The sequence below is a fragment of the Vidua chalybeata genome, chromosome 20 (assembly GCF_026979565.1).
Source record: "Vidua chalybeata isolate OUT-0048 chromosome 20, bVidCha1 merged haplotype, whole genome shotgun sequence".
Classification (NCBI taxonomy): Eukaryota; Metazoa; Chordata; class Aves; order Passeriformes; family Viduidae; genus Vidua; species Vidua chalybeata.
Window position 1 is genome coordinate 11326388 of NC_071549.1, and position 24947 is coordinate 11351334.

The 24947-nt window shown below is 39.4% G+C and overlaps 1 protein-coding gene across 2 annotated transcripts in view; it reads left to right on the plus strand.

Annotated features, from left to right (window-relative positions):
- PITPNM3 (PITPNM family member 3) overlaps positions 1 to 24947 on the plus strand; it is a 55034-nt gene that overhangs the window by 2591 nt on the left and 27496 nt on the right. For both annotated transcript variants that reach the window (XM_053961605.1, XM_053961606.1), the window contains exons 2-5: positions 5842 to 5937; positions 11234 to 11341; positions 22411 to 22458; positions 24269 to 24345. In XM_053961605.1, coding sequence (XP_053817580.1) covers positions 5842 to 5937; positions 11234 to 11341; positions 22411 to 22458; positions 24269 to 24345 — 329 coding nt within the window. The remainder of the gene's footprint in view (positions 1 to 5841; positions 5938 to 11233; positions 11342 to 22410; positions 22459 to 24268; positions 24346 to 24947) is intronic.

A 24947-nucleotide genomic window follows, 5' to 3' on the forward strand; every position in this document is an offset into this window, starting at 1 on the left:
TGTATCTATGTCTGGCTTTGTCAGCTGTGTATTTTGACAAGGGAGCTTGACATCTTGACTTGGTCTACTTTTTTCTTCCCCATCCCCTTTGGCATTTTATGTTCTCTCTACCCTCCCTCTCACCTCCCACTGTTATTTTTCTTCCTCTCCTCCTTTAGCTTCACAGTTTTATAGGCCTCCCACTCCATGCCCCTCCTCAGCCCCTTCTGCTAAGTGTGTTCCATTTCAGCTTCAACTGATTTCATTTCAGTTCCAGTCTCTGATGCAGATTCATTCTGTGATTTTGGATGAGTTCTGTGTGGCCCTGCTATCAGTGATGGCATATATGGTCCATCTTTTTTGGTGGTCAGTGTGCAGGCAAGGACTTCCTCTGGTCAGCATCTCCCTCTGTCTTGTATGAGCTCCTGAGTCTTAGGAGTGCCTCCAGCAGTTAAATTCACATACTTGTAACGTACATCTTCAGTTTTACGTTTTCCAAATAAAAAATAAAACATAACTAGGAAATAATTGTGGATGAACTTGGCTTCCAGTAAGTCTTAACTTCATAGTCACTAGGTAACACTGTGTGGGTAGCTCAGTTAAATCACTAATGGGTAGGCAAGAAGCATCTGAAACCAGCAAAACAGAAGGAAATATTATTATGCAACAACAGTCAGTAGCAATAGCAAAGGTCATTCCTCCTACCCAGCATTTTTATCCAAATGGAAAAATGACTTGTGCTTTTAAATTTTATTAGGACAACTGCCCCTGAATTCAAAATGGTGTGCTTCTAAAACAAGTTTTGACAGGTGGAAATTTTTAATCTGTGTAATAGAGTCTATTTTTTTTTTAATTGAGATTAATTCAGTCCTCAATATTTGACTGTGTAAAAGACTGAGTTTCCAGTAGCTATGAGAACACTGTATGCTGTTTCATGTCTACCTAGGTGTGGTGATAGTATTTAGGAGTGCTTTCTTTATGATTGCCTGTCTTCTGGCATGTGCTTATGTCTGGGCTTGATTGGAAATTGGAGAATGTTACCAAGCAAAAGATGTAGAAAAAGGCTGGGCCATCTGCAAAGCTTGAAATCTCTGATAATCTGACAGTAAAGTAAATAATATTGAATTGATTTTACAGTAAAGCCCAGTGCTGTAATTGCATCTAATGAAAACTGCTCCTCTTACCCCAAGCTGCTTGAATGCATTTTTCTGGCAAGTCTGGTGTGAGCACACCTGAGCTGGGATGGCCTCTGGAGCCAGCCTGTGGTGCTGCCAGTACACAAGGGGCTGTTATGGCTCGCATTTGGCTCATCCTGCTTACTTTCCGTCTGTCCTGCTTGCCTGACAAGGTAGCCAGCGATACACGCATTGGTAAGGAGAAGAGGGAGATGCTGGAGTGGCTCTTAAACTGCTTCTGGACTGAGCCTACTGTGCTGCTACTCTGCCCTTACAAGTATGTTTCAGGAATGAAATCATCATACTCTTTCATTCCCAAAGAGTATGTGCTGCTCCTGCCCATGAAGTGCTTCTGTAAACAGTGATGTGATGACTCCAGTAATGGGTTTTTTTTTTTTCAGTTGCATTAAGTGTTTTTAAAAGCTATTTCAAAATGAGGAGAAGGCAGAACCAGTGAAGAAAGGTGACATGGCTGTGGTTTCACAGCAGGGCTAGGCTTATTTCCTGCTGCATTTGAAAATTAATTTTCTGCTCATTAGATCCAGTAGCAGATTCAATCCCTGTGCCTTGGTAAGGTGTGCTTAGAGGAGATCATCTCCACAGGAAAATGTTCCTTCCTTTTCCCAGAAGATATTCTGGTGCTCTCACAACTTTCACCTCTAGATGTATGCCACCTAAGGACCTGGGGCCTGTAGTGTATGGTGTTGCTTTGTGCTGTCAGAATTGATGCCAGTTACTGGAATGGAAAAGGAAAGCAGATACCATTTCTTTCTCCAGAACTGGTGTGCATTTTGAATACAATCTTTGCTTTACAGGTAATATTGAAACAGTATTTTTGGTGCTGGTAGCAGAACATGTGCATACTGTTGAGTGACAATGGTGAGCTGTTCTGTCTTAGGATGCTTGGGACTTCTATGTTGAATGTGTTTTAGACACCAGGCCTTCCAAAGGATATAAGAAAATTATTAAAGTTGGGAATCAACAGCATTAGCTATTCCATTTTCAGAGGAAAACCTTTGCTTTTTATACTTTTCAGAGCCACTTCAGCCTTACTTCACGTCTTACCTGTTTTTCTGTTTCCATTTCCTTAGTCCTGAGAATGTTGGCTAATGACCAGTAGGGTCACTTTAATTCCTCTTGTGTTTTTTTTTTTTTTTTTTTTTTTTTTTTTTTCCTCTCTTTTAGAATCACCCTCATATCACATGTAATGAAGTGTGCTCATGCACTGCTTAATTGTCATATCACTGCCAGCTTGTAAAAAAAAGAGATATCTTTGGAAAGAATTTGGGTTTATGCCCCCTGACCAGAGGAAGCTAGAGCTGATTCTTCTCTTATATATACTTTTCAGCTGCTGTTGATTTCTTATGGAACTATGGTAGAATAAGCCCTGCTGGTGTTTGTGGGTGAAAGTAGAATTGGCATTTTCCATGACTGTTCCGCTCCTTAGGTCTATTTGTGGAACATATCAGAGATTGCATCATTTTAGTGGGTTGTTCCTTCTCTGGATGGACAGCATTAGAAGCTGCTGGTATGTGAGTGGGAACTGTTTCTTCTGCTGTTTGCTGGAATTATGTGCACTCATTAAACACCAAGGATTAAACTTGCCTTGCATCTGAATTAGGATGACGTGTACAGAGGTGCAGTCTGACTTGCCTTCAATCGAAGTGCAAGTGTTGCATAATAGAACATGGAACTATTTCTGTAGCAATTTTTGCTCAAATAAGATCCTCGCTATTTTGCTGCTTATCACAAGAGGTTGCAGCTGATTGTGATCTGTGGCTCTTCCCCTTGTGGAAGCTGTTATGCAGGATATAGATTTCAGTTGTGATCCTTACTTATACATAGTAGGGGTAAGGAAATCAGTATCTAACATGCAGCACAGCACCGCCATCAGTCACCAGATCACTGATGCAGCAAAGTACCAGTGAAATTCCAACTGTTCTTTGTTGAAGGAAAAAAAAATACTTTTTTTTTTTACTGAGGAAAATCCCTGATTGTAATCTTAATTACAATTACTTACAGTTAGTGCTAGCCTAATTAGAGCACTGAGCTTCTGTTCATAGTGCTGCAACGATGGCTCTGCTCTTGTCTTCTCCCTAGCTTTTACTGTGGCTCTGTGCTCAGGGCAAGCCCCTGCCAGCTCCCTCTGTGACAGGTGACTGTCACAGAACTTGGCAGTTCTGTGCAGAGAGAACAGGTTAGATAGGAAACTTTACTTCTGCTTCTTCTAGAAGAAAAGCACCTGTGCATTTCTATGGGCTCTCCTTCCACCTCTGGGAAATGTTACTCTTATATCCTACTATCCCTCGTCGTGCTGCCTCAACAGCTTGTGGGGAACTGGTGTATGTGCTTCCAGTTCAACTATTGTGACTTGCAAATTGGTCATGTAGTGCTCAAGGCATTTCTACATGCTTTCCCCTTCTTTGGTCAGAAATTGTGATACTGAACAACTGAAACGAAATGAAAGTTGCTACCCGGGTGCAAAAATTTCTGACTGCTAAGAGTCAGCTGACTGATCTGATAAAGGGTAGGTTCACTGCCGTAGAAGCATAAAGTGTCATTACCGAGGAGCTCACCTGTGTTCTGAAGTAGGGCTGGTCTTTTCATTCTCTGAAACGAAATTATAAAATAAGATATGCAGCAGTTGACAGTGTAAATCAAATCAGTGAGTCCAGGCAATGCCTGTGTCTAATAAAATCAAGAAATGTTAATAGAGTCCTCTGAAGGTGCCTAATGCTAATCTGCTGGCACAGAAGGAAGCAGACTCAATAGGACCAATGTGTTAGGGCAATGCAATGCAGTCCAGCCAGCAAATCAGTCTAGATGTGGAGAGCTGTTGCAGTGAACTTTACGCATATTTATGCTGCTGACTGTGGTTATGTTTAAGCTGCTTCTAAATCTAGAAGCATTCCCAGTGCAATATAATAAAAACTTATGCTCCCAAGATCTTTTCTCATAGTCAGAATTTATGCCTGGATATTTGTGACAGCTTTCCCTGCCCTCTCTTCACATTCTACATCAAACTCCAAAGTCCCTGAAACCATGGGCTTTTTTTGTGGGGATTACTATTATTGATTACTATTATGATTTTCAACCACGCTAGTGGCAGTTCTTCTCCAGGGAATTGCTATTTGCTTTGGAGTTCCTTTGAAGTTTTTACAATTTTTTATTTTATAGCCTTCTCCCTCCTTTCGTTCTTCCTTCCTCTCTCTCCCCCCCTCACTCCCTCCCTCCTTCTGTCCAACCCTCCATTCATCACTGGTTTTTTTTGTGGTGCCTCCACCTTGTGCTTTTGGAATTTTGGAATGCCTGCTCTTCCAAGCATTGACCCAGTGCAGACTTTTTTTCATTTGAAGTTCAGAATAGTGTTCTTTCTACCACTGCTTTGATAACTGTAGTGATGCATTTTAGGATAGATATGTATCTGAATGGAGGGGCTCCAGTAGCTGCCAGATATCACTGGACACATTCCCAATACATGCTGTACTCTTGTAGTGAATACTGACTCCTTAATAACCATTTAAAAAAAACATATGAAAATGCTATTAATTGACTATTATTTTTATTTACTTCTTAATAACCAATTTTTTAAACCTATTAAAATGTTATTAATTGATTATTGTTTTTACTCACATCTTGGCCAGCTAAAATCTGCTGCTTCTTACCACCTTTCACTTATATTTCTGATTAATTCAGCTGTAGGTGGAGTAAATGAAGAACAAAAGGCTGTGACTTAGTGGCATGTTTTCTTCAGAATAATACAGAAGGATGCATCCTCTGTTTGAGTTGCTCTTTTACTACTGAGAGAAGAAGAATGCTTTTGTGGCCAGGGGCTCAGGATATTAGAATCAGGTCTGATGTCATCATTTGTGGAAGTGAATAAAACGAAGGACGCTATTCTGGTGGGCAATGAGTGTCCTTTCTACAGTAGTGTTGTTAGGGGTATGGTGGATTCGATCCCTGGTTCTCCACTGATTGTGGGAAGACTTTGTTGTTAATTTATTTCACTACTTCTTTCTAGTGTTGGGTTGCTTAGATGTAAGGAGAATTCAGATATTTAGGCAAGTCTGGTTTACTAACTATAAATTAGTTTGAGTATGATAATCCATTAGGACCATCTAAGCTGTCATGACTATATCTGTTACTGTACCTATTCTAATGGGGTTTTCCCTTCCTGTCTTCAAATGGCAAGCTTCAAGTGAAAGCCCCAGGCCCCGGCACAGCAGAGCTCTCTGATGGAACCAGTTCAGTGAGTGAGAATTAAGTAGCTTTTCTGCAAATCTGTGCGCCAAATAAGATGGCACTTATTTTAGGAGTTAAATTGAATTTAAGTGGGAGCTACTGTCATGTCCTGCGGGAATGCTGCTTTGTGTCTTAGAAACAATGTGCAATTCGAGTGTTGGAATGGAGCAGTCAGATGAATTCAACAGAAAAGAGTTTATCTTTTGAGGTCACTGCATTAGCTGAATGCAGGCTTATCTTTGACACAAACTTGTTTTAATCACTTTGGTTAAGTGGAAGTATTTTTTTGCCATCCTGAGAGCTCTGGCTGGCTGACAGTTGAGATTAAAGTATGCATGATGACCATCCTCCTGAGGCACCTACACAAACTGTTCATTAATGTGTTGGGTCAAGGTCTTTTTTGGAGCATTCTCTTGTGTTAATGTGAGTCTCATTGTATTTCCAGCTCACCCATGCCGATTTGGTGGCGCTCAGCGGCACATGCAGGGTGTTCTCAGAGACTCTGTGGAGAGCTCCGATGATGAATTCTTTGATGCGCGAGGTGAGTACACATTTTTGTCCTCCCCTCCCCATTTTTCCCCCAGTTTTGCTACAACTAAGTAAACTCCTTCATGGGTGAACTGACAACATTGTCTTTATCAGACAAAACCTCCATCAGTTCTTCTATCCAGAATTTGTGAATGGACCTAAATTTACAGGAGTTTGGTGAGGTGCTGGTGTGGATGAGTGAGCTGCCCTGAGCTGACTCTGGCATCAGAACCAGCAAGACACCACCAGTACAGACCTCATGGGGCCTGACCCTGGTCCTTCCCAGCTCAGACGGTGTACGAGGTTACAATGGGAGTGTTCTTGTTCACAGTTCCTGATGAAGGCCATGAGTGTCCATATTACTAATGGCCAGCTGTTAAGACCAATGTCTTAGGTTTTCCACTCTATCAAAACTTCCTCTGGAGGGACTGGGATCTCTGCTTGTTCAAGGAGCAGTATTTAAATGCTTGCGGATTTCATCACAGGATATTCTGACTTGGAAGGGACCCACAAAGATCATTGAGTCCAGCTCCTAAGTGAATAGCCCATATGGGAATCAAACCTGTGACTATGGCACTGTGCTCTAACCTGAGGTAACTGCAGCACTCCCTACGTCATCTGTGAGGCCCTGAATCTTGACATGGTTGGTAACATGCCAAGTTTTGTTCTGAAGCGGGAGAAGAATTTGTAGGTTGTGTGCATACACAATCTCCCACCTTGAGTGGGAGGCTGGGGCTCTGGTTTTGGTTCTGTTTCCAGGAACCAAAATTTACGGTTTTCTGACACATTTCACTTGCTTTTTCAGAAAGAGCTTTCTTTAAATACTTAAGTTTTAATGTCAAAAGTAGTCTATGTAGTCTGAAATGCTTGCAATGACAGTCACTATCATTATTATAATGGTTACTTGAAATAAAAAGTCACTGCTATGTAAAGATAATGAACAACATCTGTTACTGAGTTGTTAATCCCCTAATAATAGACTTTTAGTGAGAGATAATATGTGATAAATTGTTTCTGTGGTTCAAAATTAAATGTCCACGTGAGACATCTAAGCATGAAGAGAATGAGAGATGGTGATCTTTTCCCACTGGGTATTCAATGAGAATAGGATACCCAAATTGTTTAAGCTGCATTTAAGTGTTAAGCTTTAGTGAATGGAAGAGTTGGAAATAGAAAAAAATATACCGTATGCTGATCTTCCTCCACACTGCCTTTGTGCTTTGCAATGTTCTACCATGTGCTTAAAATAGCTGTCTTGATGATTTCAGCAATGTTTCCAAATTCTGAGTGAAGCTGCAGTTGTAACTTTGAGCACCAAATCATACTTCAATTTTTTTTTCTCCATAAAGAGAACTAAAATGATGATGTTTCAGACATTCTAGATGGCATCGTTTTCTTTGATGTGAATAGATCAACAATGTGACTAGATTCTGTCTTTGAGAGTATGATCACTTACTGTGCTTGATGGAATATTCTTTTGAATCATCAAGGTCCATTGTTCAGTAATGCTTTGAAGGTCAGTTTGATGCCTGCATTTTTAGAGCTGGTGAGGCATGCATTGTAGACTGAGAACAAGAAATGCACTTTGAATTTACTGGACGTAGTCCATATTGAGTTGACACAAGTATTTCCAAGTTTAGATTACTTGATAGTTATCTTGCAAAAATGCTCTTCAAATCAAGTTTTGTTTAGATAGATTTTCATTTCTTCATATCCTGTCACTGGTCACCAGAGAGATATCAGCAACTCCCTCTCCATGGCCCACCTTGAGGAAGTGGCAGACTGCGATGAGGTCTGCCCTCAGTCTTCTCTTCTCCAAACTGAACAAAACAAGGGACCTCAATCATTTCTCATAAATCTTAGTCTTGAGGCCATTCAGCATCTGGATACTCTCTAATAGCTTTAGATCTTTCTTGTATTATGGAACCCAAAACTAGACACAAGGCTCAATGTGAGGTTGCACCAGAGCAGAGCAGGGCAGTCACCTTCCTTCAGCTGGCTAGGGTGCTGTGCCTGATGCACCCAGGACACTGCTGGCCCTTTTAGTTGCCAGGATGCACCGTTGACTCATATTCAATTTGCCATCAACCTAAACCCTTTGATCTCTTTCCCCACAGCTTCTCTTCAGACCTTTCTCCCACCGTTTGTAGGTCTAACCAGGATTTCCCCATCCTGGGTGCACATGTTAATTTCATATGTGCACTTGCACATGTTAAATTTCATACGGCTGGTGATTGTGGTCCATTCATATCTCTCTGCAAGGCCTCACTACCCTTGAGGCAGTCCATAGGTCCTCCTAATTCAGTATCATCTCTGCTTTCTCCCGACCAGCCTTTCAGAAATAAAGTGTTTAAATGTCAGGAAAAAAAATGTACACAGAGGTATAAATACTAGCAAAAGAGGCGGAAGGCGTTTCTACACTCAGAAGCTCTCTTGGTGATAAGGGAGCTTGTGTCTTTGGTAGAGGAAAACATATGTGTGGGCTGAAGTAATTGGCATTATCAGTAGGTTAAATTTAGCACCAAAGAAACAAGAGGAGTTTGTTTGTGCTGGAGTGAGGGAGACCTGTCCAGGACAGAGACTGTGGCTTCCACCTCCGAAAAATGAGGTAGCTTGATACCCTTTTTCTGTCTCCAGCATAAAATTTTCTGCAGTGTTTCTTACCTATATTCCTCACCCATTCTCTGTTACTTATACAGAGTGCTTCATCAATGTTTGATATTCTTGCAGCTGCACAGTGCAGCTGGAGTTGAGTACTATGGGGTTTCTTCATGGGAGAATTTGGAAGCTATCCCACATCTACCCATGTGTAATTTGTACTTCATAGACAGGCTGAAGTAGGAAACAGTGGGCACAGCAGTCGGCACCATTAAAACATAACATTAGTGAGCTGCTTTTGTATTCTGAAAAACAGCTGGGGTCAAATCTGAGTTTCTCAAACAAAGAAGTTTCTGGCTGGCAGCCTTGTAAACAGAGAATCAAGCATCTGTGTTTGAGATTAAGCAGCTGTACATGTTTTTTGACTGTTGATTGATCTGTCATGGCTAACTACTTAATTCACTGAAATCCATACGGTAAGGGAGAAGTAATATTTTACTGTTTTATATACTGCCTGGCTTTCCTTTGTTTCTTGCTTTCCATGTGACATGCCATAAGTTAGGCAGGAATTTTACAGTGTCAAACTGTAAAATTATATTTGATGCAGGAAACTCCCTTATAATTTAACTGCAACATACCTCTGATCACAGAAGGTGAAAATTACAGCTGAATACATCATCACAAAATTGTCAGAATATGAAATTCCATGGTTGACTAACATTTTTTCTCAGATTTGAAAAGCTGCTCAGAGAAGCCTGCACATTCCCATTTGTCTGTTTTATTAGACTTCCACAACAGACAGGCAAACACCCCCATACCGATCTCCCCACACCCTTTAAGCTGAAAAAAAATCTTCCGTAACACAACCCTGGAGGCACATGTCTCTCATTTGTTTTCAGTTCTTTTCACTGGTCTTCATGCCTGCTGCACACACCTGCCAGCGTTAAGGGCCATCAGCTGTGCTGCTGCTTGGTCTTCCAATGCCAACACTGGACTTTGCTCAAGAAGAACAAAGCAGGAAAACAAAATCTATAGTAGAAAACCATTATCTCTCATTTTTATTTGTGGGTAAAATGTTACACCCGTCAGCCAGACACTCACCACTGCTATGCCCTAAGGAGGTCTTGAGAGCTGTGTTTGTTCTATGCTGCTGCTAATTTGAACACTTTTCCATCTGTATTTGTGCAGTTGTGCTGAGTGGCTGGTGTGAGGCTCAGGGGGGCAAGACACTTATAGACACTTCAAAAATTTGGCAGGAGGAACAGCAACAGTAAGGACTAAGCACAAAATATCACTGAAAATACCCATCATACTCAGATGGATTTTTAAACCACTTGTTGCTTGTTGCGGGAGGGGTGGGGGGGGGGAGGGAAGAGACCAAAACCATCATGGCACCTTCCCTTCCTCCTTATAGAACTTCAAATAGAACAGCCTCTGAGAGAAAGTCACAAAAACCTGAGCAAAATGCTGTGCTAAGTGGTTGATTCTTTCTGCCTCAGGGAGCAGCTGAGATTGCATCAAGTCTCAGGGGGCTTTGCTGGATCCAGCTTATCTGATAAGTGACCTTTATCATTGTTTATTTATAAAAGATATGACTTAGGGAGAGGTAAGATATGGTGGTGGCTGTGAAGTGATTTATACAATCCTTTATACATACTCATCTTTCTCCTTCTCCAGTACCAAAATCTCTCTAAATGAGACAGGTACGTATGAGAGAACATGAAAGAACATACATTTTTAAATCATTTAGAGGCCTCCTACAAGGTAGGCATTTGAAAATTATTATTTTAGCCAGAAATGCCTTGGCTAAATTATTCTGTTTTTACTCCCATATTAGAGCCATTCTCTCTACGAAAGACAGTAAGAGAGGACAGAATTTGACCCATTCTCTGAATCTGCCTTAACAAGTAAAGAACTGTTACTACTTATTTTACTTATTGCCTTTTTTCTGCGTGCTTGCCCTAGGTACGAAGACCATTCTGGGTTGTATCCAGCCACTTCCAGGCTGAAGTGCTTTGAGTAAATTTATTCAGAAAAGATTAATGTACCCTTCTTGCCAAATAGCTGTTAAATTGAGGGAAGATATTTTCCTACAGTTTCTAGGCCTGCTTGGTTTTCAGTTTGTTTTTTAGAAAAGAGTTAATATCTATCTACAGATTGTGTTTTGTGCTTTCAGTTTTTCCTACCCCACTTCCTGGATGGGATCTCAGTAAAAGAGGTGGTTCTCTGTGCTGTGGGCTTGGTTCCATTCCATTATGTCCCTAGGTGAAAATGTAAAGCTTTAGGTAGCACAGGTGCCTTTGATAAAAGGAGAAAAGTCTTGAACTGGTCTGTGTGTCTACACTTCCCTCTTCTCTGCCTTTTGAATGTTCTTCAAATAAAAAAAGTTAAAAACCCCAAACCAAACAACCACTCTAACACTCAAAGTGATTATTATAGACTTTGTTTTGCAGTGGCTGCTCAAGAGAGAAAAGTTTCAGACAGTCCTCTCTTTTCCATGTTTTTCCTATACATAATCTATGAAGCGTATAGGATTGCTGTAAAGCATATGAGTAGGCAAGAAGCTTTCCTGAGTAGTCCTGCATAACCTGTTATATGTCCCCATTAGGGGCTCTAATGAGTGTTTATTTCTCTCTTGATTACTAGTTCTCACCCTGTCTTTTTTCTCTTGTTTGTCACAGCAATTTATTCTGTTCTTTTTCCTTTTACAGAAGAGATGGTGGAAGGAAAAAATGCTATTCTCATAGGCATGAGCCAGTGGAACTCAAATGACCTTGTTGAGCAGATAGAAACAATTGGGAAGCTTGAAGAAAATCAAGGTAACGTTTAGCTTGTATTACATAGTGCTTAAGGGTTAACAAGAACATCTGACTACTGAAGCAATTACTTTTTAGCTACTTTGTAAATACTCTACAGAAGTAATGTAATTTTACAGCATCCCATAGTTAAAAGATTTACATAGATGTGTAAGTGGCATTTTAGTCCTGAGAAATGAATTGCAGTGACCTCTTTCAGGAGAAAACTTTGGCAGACCAGGTAATACAAATTTATTGGCTTCAGTGGGAAGTCAGGGTTGGATTCAGCTGAACAACAAGATAGATTACAAGACTAAAACTTATTTTTTCTTGTATTCAACATGTGAGAGACTTGTTGTTGTCACCAGGTTATTTTGCTCCTGAAAGTCAATGAATCCTTATCTGGAATTTCTATGGGGACACATACTTTCAGGTGTATTTGGGGCCATTTTTATGTAAATATGTATGTAACTGTGAACCACTGAAAGGAGTGGGAAATGGGCACTGATACACCGGTAAGAATCTGGGACTTAGGCTGGAAGCCTAAGCAGTGTTATTGTTTCTTTGGCTCCTAAATTGCATAGTTGTTTGAAAATTAAATTATCTCATTGACTTCAGGGAAAGAGAAAGACCTAGCTTGCTATCATCAGTGATATGGGGCTATATCAGTGATATGGGCTATATCAGTGATATGGGGCTCAGGCATAATGGTGCTTGTTAATTAATGTAGTTTTAAAAAGAATTCTGTATATTTGTCCATTTTAGGAGGCTTATCTTTATGGATTTTCTACATGTAGTCAATCCTGAAAATATCTGCTAACAGGTTTATTTAAGTAAACGAGTATATATAAAAGTAATATTTATCTGAGTTACAACCTTCTTGATTACCTACCATGAGAAACTTTTTTGTTATTAGTACTTAACTGACAGGTAGACACAATACACACAGTGTATTTACAGTTGTTAAATAGGTAAATAGAGAAAAAGAGGTCAGTTTTGCATTTGCTTTTAGCATGATATCAAGGCCTCATTTATGTTGCTTGCTAACTTTTTCAGGGATTCAATGGCAATTTTTAAGATATACTATAGATGTTATACCTGTTGTAAATATGGCATTTTCTATGCTACAAAGTGCCAAGAAAAAATAATACATTATTATATCAATTATGAGTTAGTCTTCTAAATAACTAGCCAAGAACCATTTATCCTTGAATTCTTGCAGGAATTTCTCTACTTCTCCCACTCCTGGCAAAAATTTAGAACAGGGCGTTTTTTTCACGTTAGCACCTTTGCGTGGGGATGGGTTTGCTTAGCTTTTTTTCTTCCACAGTGCCCATTGTGCTGGACACTAAGGAAAGAGTTGTAAGAGACTGCTTTTACGGGTTTCTGCTGTTGAGGAACAAGGCTGAAAACGGGATGGGGTTTTTTTGCATTATGCAGTTGAATAACTGTTGCAGAGAATGTGAGACGCAGGGTTGCGTGCGAGATGTGCACAAACAAAGGAAGCAGTCCTGAGTTACACTCCATCCTTCCGCATACAAAGGGTTTCTATTATCATTTAAGCTGATTCTCTGTGATGTTTTGCAAAAGAAAGAATTTTTATCTGTTCTTTTCTTTTCTTCATTTCTGTTCATACATGTCTGTTGGAAACTGTAGAACCAGCATACCTGACTTAAAACAGCCGAAGAATTAATCTGTGCTAAGATGTATCTGTGTTCTGATACTGTCACTTGTGCTGCCAGTTGGGTCGCAGTTCATTGTGCTGAGCTTGACTGTTCTTAATGGAGATGCCAGGCAAGGACTGAAGTTGTTGAGAACTGGGCTAGCACAAGTCTGAGCCAATATTACATGACTCTATCTTGTTAAGCCAGAATGTGATTTCACTGTTTCAGCAGTGCAAAAGAAACCAGAGTTCTGTCAGTAAAGCAGACTGACAGAAATCTTCTTTGATGCACCCTTGCTAAATACAGAAAATAACACAAACAGCAATCAAGCTGAATTAAACGTTCATGCAACTGCATAAATTATGTTGATGCAGATGCCTTTGTTGTTGTAAAACGAAAGTATTTTCACACATCATAGTTAGGCATTTAAATTCACTCCTGGTGCTAAGCGTTCTGTCTATTTCATTATGGGAAATTGCATGTACTCACCACTAGGAACAAATTCAGTCTGGTGGTTTTCAGTCCTCCAGCTATCTTGAGATCACATCCTTACTTTTAATATATATTGTTAGTGTTTCTAAGTTTGAAGTTATTGTTGGTTTGTTTTTGTATAGTGCAGTGAAGGTAAGTTGAGGTAAGGTGAAGAAGGCTTTTCATATACTGTGAATTTAGTATATGCTTTATATTGCATTACTTGAGTTTTTTGTGGTGGGAAATGAGATTTCTATAAATTTTAACTTATAAACCAGGCAAATACTTGTTACAGAAAAAAATGTCATTCAATTCAAGCTAGTAATTGACATGTAAACTTAAACCTATGTCAGCATTTCAAAGGGTGAAATCCTGACAAAAATGCTGGAGTATGCATTATCCATGAGGTCAAGACATGTTTGTTTGAGACCAAACCTACATAAGACTCCAGATAACGTCACGTGAATAAAATACTAGGGTTATCCTCTCACCCTCAATTGCTATCTCTTGTTATATTGGCCTTTTGTAAATATGGGCTTCAGAGCTGGAAAGTATTATGAAAGCTTAGCATACCATTTATTTTTTCTTTTCTTTCTTCTCTCACACATGCAAATTAAAATATGAGAGAATCCAGAAACATCTCAAATGAATGAATAACCACAGAGCTTCATAGGGAGATAATAAATTCTTGCCAGTGCAGTTGGAGTTTATCTGTATTGTTATGATTCAATCTCTGTATACAGCCAGTAGGCTTTTCAGCTCTTCAGCCTTCATTTTGTCACCTCTTTCCCCAACTTCCCTCAGTTCATTTTCTTTTTCCAAAGAGTAGAAGAAACAACTAGCTGCCAAGGAATGGGCAATGCAGCTCGATGCCAGGATACCTTGGTTTTGCCAGCTGACCAGTGTCACACATCCGTGGACATGAACCAGCTTTAATTACACTGAACAACGGTCAGAAAAAAGTTGAGTTGTTCTGCAGCTTTAGTAGATCAGACTGCCCTTCCTGAGCAGCTACCTTCCACATTAGGGAATTTTATTTACTTCTGCCTTCCTAACTGCTGAGCAGAAGCAGTTGGCATTTTTTGGGTCATTTTCATAGACATAACTGCAGTATAACTTTGTGCAAGCTACATTGCAACATCAGACTTCCTTTTTTCATCAGATCTAATAAAATATACAAGCTTGGAAGTTTTTCTTGTATTGAGCTTCTTTTTTTTTTTCTGTGACTGTCTGGTTCTCTGCCTGTCCTCAATGAACCAACAGCTATTGCTGGACAGCTCTGATTCTTGGACATTTTACCAGAAATGACAGGTTATATTTCATTACAGTTGCTGAATATCCCAGAACCAAGCTTAGCTTTTGCAAAGCCGAGATTTCAGAATTTAGCAAGTGTCAAGCTTGAGATCTTAATGTGATCTTCATCAATTTCCTTTGCCTATTTGCCCCAGCACACTGGTTTTAATTACTTAGTAGTGTGATAGTAATGGATTGTATATATCAGGTTTGCTTACTGTCTTTGACATGGGTAGAGAGCTTTTGTCTTTAGCAATGGTGGAAGACATCTTGGAGGAAAGTTTGTCTAGCAGCGAGGAGAAAGTGCTTGTACATCTTTCTTGTCTATGGATAGCTTTTTCCTACAAAAGCTTCCCTTAGAAATTTAGAGAGATGTGAAGATGAGAACACAGGAACATAGATGGATGTATGAGTAGGAAGGTTGAAATGGTTGGTTTAGATTATGTATTAAAATCATTGTAGCAAGATATTTGCAGTAATGTGAGTTTGTGGTGTAGTTGTGGGATAATAAGTAATTGGCATGTTTTTGTTTGGTTATTTCTTTTAAGGAAAAGAAATATACATTTTTGTAATATGTGACAGAATTAGATAATATCTGAAACTTGGTGTGTACAGTCTGATTTTTTTGACTGTGCATTCTTGCACAACTCATGGTTCTCAGAAGCACGTAATTTCTACCTTCACCAGTAGGTGTAATTAATCATAGAGAGATTTGGGTTGGAAGGGACCTTAACACCCACCTCATTCCGCCCCCTGCCATGGGCAGGGACACCTTCCACTGTCCCAGGTTGCTCCAAGCCCCATCCAACCTGGCTTTGGACAATTCCAGGGATCCAGGGGCAGCCACAGCTTCTCTGGGCAACCTGTGCCAGTGCCTGAGCACCCTCAGCAGCATTAATTTCTTCCTAATACCCAAACTAAACCTACTCTCTTAGATTTAAAGCCATTCTCTCTTGTCCTGCCACTGAATGCCCACTGGCCTGCTGAAGAGAAAAATCAACCAGGCTATTATCCAAGGTCACAAGTCCTGCCAGAAGCAGGCTTCTTTCCCTGGGTCCCAGATCACAATATTTGTCACAGTGTTTCCTTCTGTTTCCAGTAAAGGATAGAGATTCTCCTTGGCCCTCTTTTTATGGCTGACATATTTGAAAGAAGCATTTTACTTTGTCTTTTCTAGCAGTAGTTTTAAGACTAAGTTCTAGTTGGGCTTTAGCCCTTCCAGTTTTCTCCCTGTGTAACCCCACAACAGCCCTGTTGATTGTCCCTTCTTTCAAAGGTGATGTGCTCTCTTTTTTCCCCTGAGTTCAAGCCAAACCTCTCTAGTCAGCCAGGCTGGTCATCTTCCTTGCCAGTTCAGCCTGCATTTTCCAAAATGTAAATTTTACAGAAACCCACGCATGCACACACAAAAAAAGTGAAACAGGCAAAGCCCCAATGAATCTTGACTGTTTCAATGTTTTAAAACTTAATTTATTAAAAAAAAAAAAAAAGAGGCAATATTTGGTATAAAATAAGTAAGCAAGCAAATAACAATGTAATTTCTGTAATAAAGCTTGCCACAGATGATGACTATTTATTTAATACACCCTAATTAAATTTTAAAACCCATTAGTCAATTTTATCAGCAACATGCTACTATTTTACTCTGCAAGTCTGGTTAATTGAATTAAAATGCTTCCAATTAGGATGAATTCTCAGGTATATTGACAAAATACGATTTAATTTTTAGTTGTTTAAAACATAACTGACTGTAAAATGCCTGTGAAATTCACTTTTCCTGTGCTTCATATGCCACACATACAGACTGATGGATTGCTTTACTGGTTACCAGCAAAATATTTGGACATGATCAGCTTTCACAACTGGAAATTTTCATATCAGGTGAGTGAAAGGCCTTTCTTTGTCCCTTTGCACAAGACTAGGTTACACAGATATTTTCATCTTTTAACAAATTGATTGTCTATCTGGAAAATAGTGCTGATGGGGACATTGCTTTTTTTCTGGGAGTCATTTGAATTGCCCGTATAGATCAAACTTATTCTTCATATCCACCCCATTACAAGATAGTGGCTTGGAGCTGGGAGATGCTACTGTTGTGCAAGTTGTATTTGGTCTGTGTATGGAAACCTGCAATTCTTTTCCCTTCTGCACCACCTAGGATTAAGCTTTTTGATTCCTACTGATTTTTTTTTTTTTTTTTAATAAATACAAGCTTAATGTTTCTCTGTGGACCATAAAGTGCTGTTGAATTCATGACATGCACTCTGACTCCCCACTACTCCAGCTGCTCTTCATCATTTCCCTTTAAGAAAATATTTCCTGAGATTTTAAGTGCAGTAAATGCATCGCTGGGTGATAATTTTTTTTTCCTCTGTAGTATCATATCTTTTGGATCTCATTTTTTCCCCATCTAGAGTAGGGGGGAAAAAAAGGTTGGTTTATAAATGCAGCAGCCAGTTTCTAAGAATGTAAGGGACAATTTCTTGTTCATTCCTTCAACTGCTCTTTCTGTTCTCCTTTCCTAATATCCACAAGGCACTGAACAAAACTGGGAGACTAGAATCATGTTTTTGGTTAAGTTTGATGTACATCTGTGGAGTAAGCTAATGTGTAAAATCATAGAATATCTCAAGTTGCAAGGGACCCATAAGGATCAAGTCTAACTTCCTGCCCCTCACAGGACTACCTGAAGCTAAACTATATGACTACATGGCAGGAGCTTGGAATTGATGTTTTCTGTTGTGTGCACAACGCTGCTAGAAAGACTTAACTTGATGACAGTGGTTCTTCTGTTTTGAGAAAGATTGGTTTTGTTTTGAGCAGACTGCACAAGGAGTAGCTTTTCACAGTGCACTAAGCTCCCAGAAATTGTGTTGAGCATTTCAGAGCATTAAGCATGTATGAAAATGCCATTGTCTTGTCCCAGACATCTTGAATTTCTCGTTAGGCCAAAGTAAGGCACAAGGTAAGACGGTACCAGTCAGAAGGGTAGGATACACTGACAGCTGCTACAAAAATTTACCATGCTCTTGCCCTGTACAGGAAGGTAGAGATAGGAAAGTGAATGAGAAAGTAATTGTTATTTTATTACTTTATAGGACATAAACAGTTTTTAATTCGGCTGTGGAACAGTACTGCTTTGTCTTTCCATCAAATTAAGAGTATAACTAGTCTGGTATTATGGAGGAGCATTACTCTGAGAGAGAAGTAATTAATCAACTTCAGGAGATTTTTCTTTATCAAATATTAAGATGGGTTGTTGGACAATAGGTGCAAATCTTACGTGTAAGAGGAAAGTTTAGCTACATAATTTTTCAGGTTGATATTTTTGCAGAAGAAAGACTTTGTAGTCTTTCTGAAAATCATCTATTGTTTTCTTGTGAAATAAAATTAATCCCAGTTTAAGTCAATGATAAAGACTGTACAGTGTTTAAACATGTACATATGGTGCTTGGTTAGGAGCAAAGCAGAGCCTGCAGCTACCTGTGCAATGGTTAAATGCAGTTTTGTCCAGGAGTGATGCTAAGGTGCTAGCAATCAGCCCTGAGTTAACTGCAAAGTATGACAGAACTGCAGCTGTTAATTTGATCTTTAAGGTCATTTTTTTCAGGCAAGATTGGATTTTTTTTTTCTCTTGTTCTTCTTCCTTGTATAATTTGTATATTTGTATAATTTCCCTGTATAATAATGGAAATTTATATCTTTTTTTCTCACTTGATTCTTTCCTGTGTATAAAATAAAACAGCATAATTCTACGTTGGTCTTGTTTTGTTGAATTTTGCAATTCTAATGTTTAAAAACAGTTAATTACTAGGTCAAGGCGATAAAAAAAATATTCAGATATACTAAATTGGGTGTGAATTAGGATTGCCCACTTTAATGGGAAAGGTTAATTTTTTGCGTTGTCCTGTTTAAACATTTTATTGAGAGACTCGTTGTGATATGGGTACTAACAGTGTCTGAAACTATGAGCTGTGTTGAGTTGGATCCATTAAACTCCCACAGGAGATGCGTGTTTCTGTGCAAGACTGGTGCAGACTGTGGTGTCTTTAGTGAGTTCATCTGGTCTCATTTTTCATCGGCTTACTCATTCAGTCCCCATTGTTATACCTGCCATGCATCTCAGAGGTTCTCCAACATCTATACAATAGTCAAAACACTCAATATAACAGAAAAATCTCTACACCCTCATGACTGCTATAATGAGTTTTACCTTGTGCTAGTGTTTCTTCCTCTGTCTCTCTCATCTGAGGGCCGCCTTGCCTAATTTTGTCCACATTGAATGTTCTATGTAAACAAACTGCTCTCTTCCTTCCTTCCAGCAACATGTGATCTACCCCTCCTCGTCATGCCCTCCTGGAGTCACATAATTAATTAAGTGGTGTTTTTACATAGCTGACTGTAGTGTTGATGCTGCTGTTAAATTTATTGCAATAACATCTGCTGCTGCCTATTAATGTGAACAGTGGCAAACAGAAAATTTGGCTTAATGAACAGTAGAAGGGAAGGATGGAAACTACAGTAGTCATCAGGATCCCAAAACACATTGGATTGCTCATATAAAGAACAGATTTTCCTTCTAGCTGCAGGTTTTAGAGAGAAGGAGTGGATTGAATTTCTGCAAATCTGTTGGCAGTTTATAGTAGGGCAGTTTACTAGTGTTGAACAACTATGGTAATTTAATTTTGTGATGCTGTATGTTCTAGAATACAGCTAAGAAAATGCATGCAAAACAGAGGAAGCTTAACCTACCTGCTAAGATATTTTTTAGCTGAGAGCTGAGTTTTGCTGCAGAGTGCATTGCTTCCCTTGCAGTCTCTCCCTTTTCATTTTTTAATCTGTATGAGATCCGGTCCACATGCTGAAATCAGCATGCTGAAATCAGCATGTGTTCTTGCATCATATTCATTGAGCCTAGAGTTCCCTGGCTGCCATTCCCATGGAGAGGATCATACCATCTGTAGGTGTATTGCCTCCTTTCCTGTCCCTCTGTTTTCCCAAGTTTGACATATCTATGCTCACACTAGTGTTACATTTGCTATGGCATTTAAGAAAATACTTAACAAAACAGATTTTTCTCTTCAGAAGTTAATTTTCTGAGGATTCTTGCTGAAGTGAAAGTCATGTTCTAAAGAGGAGCATCAATGTTGCTTGTTCCAGTGGTATGGTTATGTTACAAACAATTCAGATTACAAAATCTGTTACACAAATTCAGATTATTAGAATGCAGAAAGTCGTGTATACCATAAAGCTTGCTGGCACTTTTTTGGCCAGTATTTCAAGACTGGATGTGTGAGGGAAGAAAGAAGAGAACGATTCCCCTGGTATCTCCTTGGTGCTGAGGCACATTACTCTGTTCTGCTGTGCTGTCCTCTAATGCTGAACCCATTATTGATGTAATCCCAGGCGAGAGCAAAACAAGAGCCAAGAATTGTACAAAATGCCCTCTGACATTTCAGGAGCACAGCTACATGGATGTGTAATGGCTACAGTCCACAAATCTAATGTTTGTGTAATGGCTGTGTACCACAGCATGACACTAAAGGTAACTTTGTGAATCTTATTTTTACCTGCAGCTGCTTTCTCTGAAGAATAGATATGGTTGTTTCTACTGGTGTTACCAATCTTTTGTGGGAAAATAAGGTGGCTTCTATTCTGATTTCAACACTGCCCAAAAACCACCTTCCTGATTTTGTCTTACTTTATTTTTTTTTAGTAGCATGACAAATAAGAGTAATTGCAGATCATCCTTCAGTTCTGGGTCAGAGAAATGGCATTTTGTTCAGAATATGTTAAATTTACTGTGTGATAAAAAAAAAAAAAATGTAACTGCCTCTTTCTTAAACCTACCAAATAAAAATTAATTTTCGTTCTGTAGTGGAAATGTGTCTTCAGTTTCTATCAAGAGTTGTTCTTTTGTGATGGAGAGTTTCTATCTGCACAGCCACTCAAAGCTGCACAGCCACTCAAATTCCTTCCATGGGAAGGAATTGTCTTCATGAAACCCATTGTTTTACATGTTGTCATTTGTGGAATTGTGTATACAAGCACTTCAGAAGGCTGGTCTGTGTCTTTGGCATGGAGGTCTGGTTTTTGCCTTTAGCTCTCACATTCCTGTGAGCTTCACACATTGTTCCCACGGGAGTGATTGACGGCTGCTTTGTCTCAGCAATGACTCTCTCTATGAGCTCTTGCAGTTAATATTTCTTCCCTAATAAGTTGAAAGCAGGTAGCAGTTGTGACCCAAACTCTTTGGCAGAACAACAGTCTGTGAATTGTCCTGGCAAGGAACTGTAAATGAAAGAGATTGTATGTGAAATTTGGAAATATGATTTTAATTTCTCAAAGGTAAGGTATGGCAGTGTACTGCAAGTACAGCTTGCACAAGGAATGGACTAAAGGAGATTTCTTTGCTGTATATGAAAAGCCTGTCATTTTTTCTGTTCTTTTTATTCCCTTCAAAAACAAATTGTCAACTGTGATAGTTGGAGCACCTGAAAAAATAGAGAATAGTTTCAGAGCTCTTACTTTGTACTGCTGCATCCATCAGTGGAGTTAAACATTCTTATTATTCTTTATGTATTAACTCTAGCTGGATTTAGCATAACAGTATTTTTATTTCATGAGATTGAGAGACAGTGACAACAAGTTCTAGAGTCTTCTTAGGCACTAGGCAGAAGCTTTCATTAAGCACAAGAAAATCAGTGGGCAGGCAACGGCAGCACGTGCAGTTTTACTCAGATATCACAGAGGTCCACCACCTTCCCTGATCCTTGTCATTTGCTATTCTGTTCTTTGATACCAAACACATGCCACAGGATGTTGCCTCTGTTGTTGAGCCAGGTTGTGCCCCAGGAGCAGCATTCTATGTCTGTTGCATGTGTGAATGTACTCAAGTGGAAGGTAGGTTCTGGGAAAAAAAGGAAATGTTGCCTGGGCCTCCGAAGAAAGAACTTAGAGAAGGGATTGAGAGACCTGAATTCTCATCCCAGCTTTGAGGGTAAACATAGGCAGAGGTAGGCTGATACCTTTGGGTTTTGTCACGGTCATATGATGGCAAAGGTGTTTACCCTCCATGGTAGTACTGGCCAGAGTGCCGTAGGGGCACTATATCTGTAGGAAGGCCTTTTTTCCCATATCCTTATGTCTCCGTATATTAGGTTTTTGTATTTAGATCTGAGTACTTGCAACTTTCCTTGGATGGGTGGACTGTGGGAGGGAATGGAAGGACAGAAATATTCTTTAAACAGCTGCTAATTAAATATTTGTAATAAGAATCTGGTTTGTATTACTAGGAAAGTTATGCCAGTTCTTAGTTAAGAGATTCAGTGGCTAATGCTACAGGTTATCAAACGGATTCCTACCTACATTCCTCTATCAGCTAGATTCCTCCCTACCTACCTATAAGTTTCATTGCTTATGATACCTTTCTTGAAATGAAGAGTAAAATCTAGCTTCTAGCATAACCATTTTGATTAATAGATTCCAGCAGTTGTCAAGTGTGTCTGTGCTGATCTATTCCCATGGAAGCTAATCGGGGGTTTTGGAAATCAGCTTAGTAGTAGTCAGTTGCAAAATATTTACAGCAACACAGGAGAAAAAGTAAAGATCTTGGTGTTCAAGGAAAGAAATTTTAGTTTACATTGTGGTTTCTTTCTTTTGCAGGTGAAGAGTCTGCATTTTGCTCATCTGGCTTTCTACAGGAAAAACAACGTGAGTTGAAGTTGTTCTCATTTTAATTTGTGCCAAAGCTATTCAACAACTAGGGACAGTAATAGCACTTGCTAACTAGCACAGGTCTTGTGGTATGTTACACTGAGAAGAGAAATGCATGTGGAGGGATCATGATTCTTTAAAATTTTCTTTTAAATTTGATTATTTTCAGTTTATTATTTCAATTTAATAATTTATTTTATGGATTATTATATTGTACCAGGAAAGTGCCTGTGACATAATTTAATGCATTAGTGCCTTATAGTGTTGGTTGGAGTGGTGGAGGTGGAGTACTGGAGGGTGGAGCTGCTGGTGTATACAATAGCTCACACAGGCCAGTACAACATGACTCAATTTGGAGTGTAGGAGCCTTCAGTGCTTTGTGCTCTGGACTTCCTTCTCCTATCTCTGCTTATGGAGGTGCAAGAAGTATTGCTGTTAAAATTTCTGAGTGCTGTAAGAATGAAAAGTAGTGCCAAGCCTGGCATTGCTAGTGTTCCTTTGCTGCTGGAGCCCAACTTCATGAGTGTATTTACATGTGGCTCTGCTTTTCATCTTTCTATGCTTTTACATTGCTTGCTAAAGAACCGGAATTGACTTACAGAAGTCTGTGATGTTAATAAAGGTGTTTCCTTTCATCACAGTTCTCTCTGGGGACATTGTCCTTTACCTTCCTGGAGTTCACAGTGAAATGTCAGTTCTTTATTCCTGCAGCTGTGTTCATAAGCATGTTGTCACTACGTGCCAACCCCTTCCCTTTTGGAAATCATACTTTTCCCATCTGGCCTGGTCTTTTAACTGGAATTGTGGAGCATTTTGAGTTGAGATCCGCAGCAAAATCCTGTGTGTTTCTTCTTGTCTTGGGCTCTGTAGTAGTAATTTACGAGATCTGGTGGTGTGTGTATGTGTAAGACTCATTCAATGAAGAAACTGTGGAACTCAACACAGGAACTATCTCATGCTGTGATTTTCAGAGCAGGATTGGACTCAGTGATGCATGCCATTATTTTCCTATAAACAGTGCAGTCTGCAAAACTGCATCTGCAGTATATTTACAGTATTCTTTCTCATTTGTTAATAGAAAGCATATGTCACAGCCTTCGTGCGAACATATTTCTTATGATGGATTTGTCATTATGAAGGGCTAGCAATAATGAAACAGATGGCAAGAAACAGCATCATTTCTCATGAGAGTGTGATAATGGAAATAGCAGCTTTCTTTGGGGACTATCACCACTTTATGCTTTGTAGCCAGCACAAGTTCTCTCTCTTTTTTTTTTTTTTTTTCTCCTCTAAATCTCTCCATAATTAGCATGGCAAAATATTTGAAATGGTCTGTGTAATAAAAAAAAAGAGGACCTGTCTTGATTCTTAGTATGGGTTCGAGCTTTACCTCATGATCTCAGAAGTTTAGGAATAGTCATACAAATTGTCTTCTCCTAGATTCAGGGTACAAGCTTTTTTTTTTGGTCATGTATCAAGCCCATGCCTTTCATGCCTGCTTTGGGGTGTTGCATCACCCAGTGTTTTTCCTTTCACCTGGCTTTCTTCTTGTGGTGATCTTGAGTTCTCATGTACTCCACATGAAGAGACAGGGCAACAAGTTACTTCAGGCAAAGCTAGAGTTGTAGAACTTGCTTAGTGTCTCTCTGAATCACTGGTGAACGTGTATTGTTCTGTTTGTCTGCAGGATTTCCTGTGAACAGAACTTTCTGACTTGAAATCAGAAATGTGCCTTACTTCCACAGACGTCTGTAAAAGATGTAACAGACAAATATTTATATGACTAATATGTCTCTTCTCCTTTCAGGTGAATTATATAGAACCTCTTTAAGAAAACAAAGGTTCCCTGCACAAGGCAGTATTGAAATACATGAGGACAATGAGGTGAGATTGTTTCATAAAACAAGCTGTGCTGATTTTCAAGGAGTAAACACGTGGAAATACTCTCATATTGTGTTATGTAACTGTAAACTCATCTGATGTCTTAGTGTGTTTTTCCCTTGTTTAGTAGATGCACGTGCAATCACTGAAAATCATCACAAGATTTTTAGACATTGCTTACTCAGGTGGAAATAGGACTCAGTTTTCTGAAGAGAAATTGTTATGTCTGCTTAGTACTTGACTGGAAATGCAGGTTTTGTGGAGCAGATTCAGCAGCAGTCATGAATTTGATAATAACAGAATTGCCTTTTTTTAGAAGCAGGAAAGAATCTCAACATATTGTCCTTCCAGAAAACTGATTAAGGTCCTCTGTCCACACATAGGACAGGTAATGGAAATGTCTACCATTTTTGAAGAACTCAGTCCTACAGCCCCCTTAAAATTATGACAGTCATTGATTGACTCCTGTCAATTAGTCCTTAAGCACCTTGTCTATGTCATAGCTGAGCTACTGCTGAGAGACAAATTAATATCATTCCCTTTGAGTCTTCCTGTGAAAGATACCAGTTAAATTCAGCTGAGCGACTTCTCATACCAGCGACTTC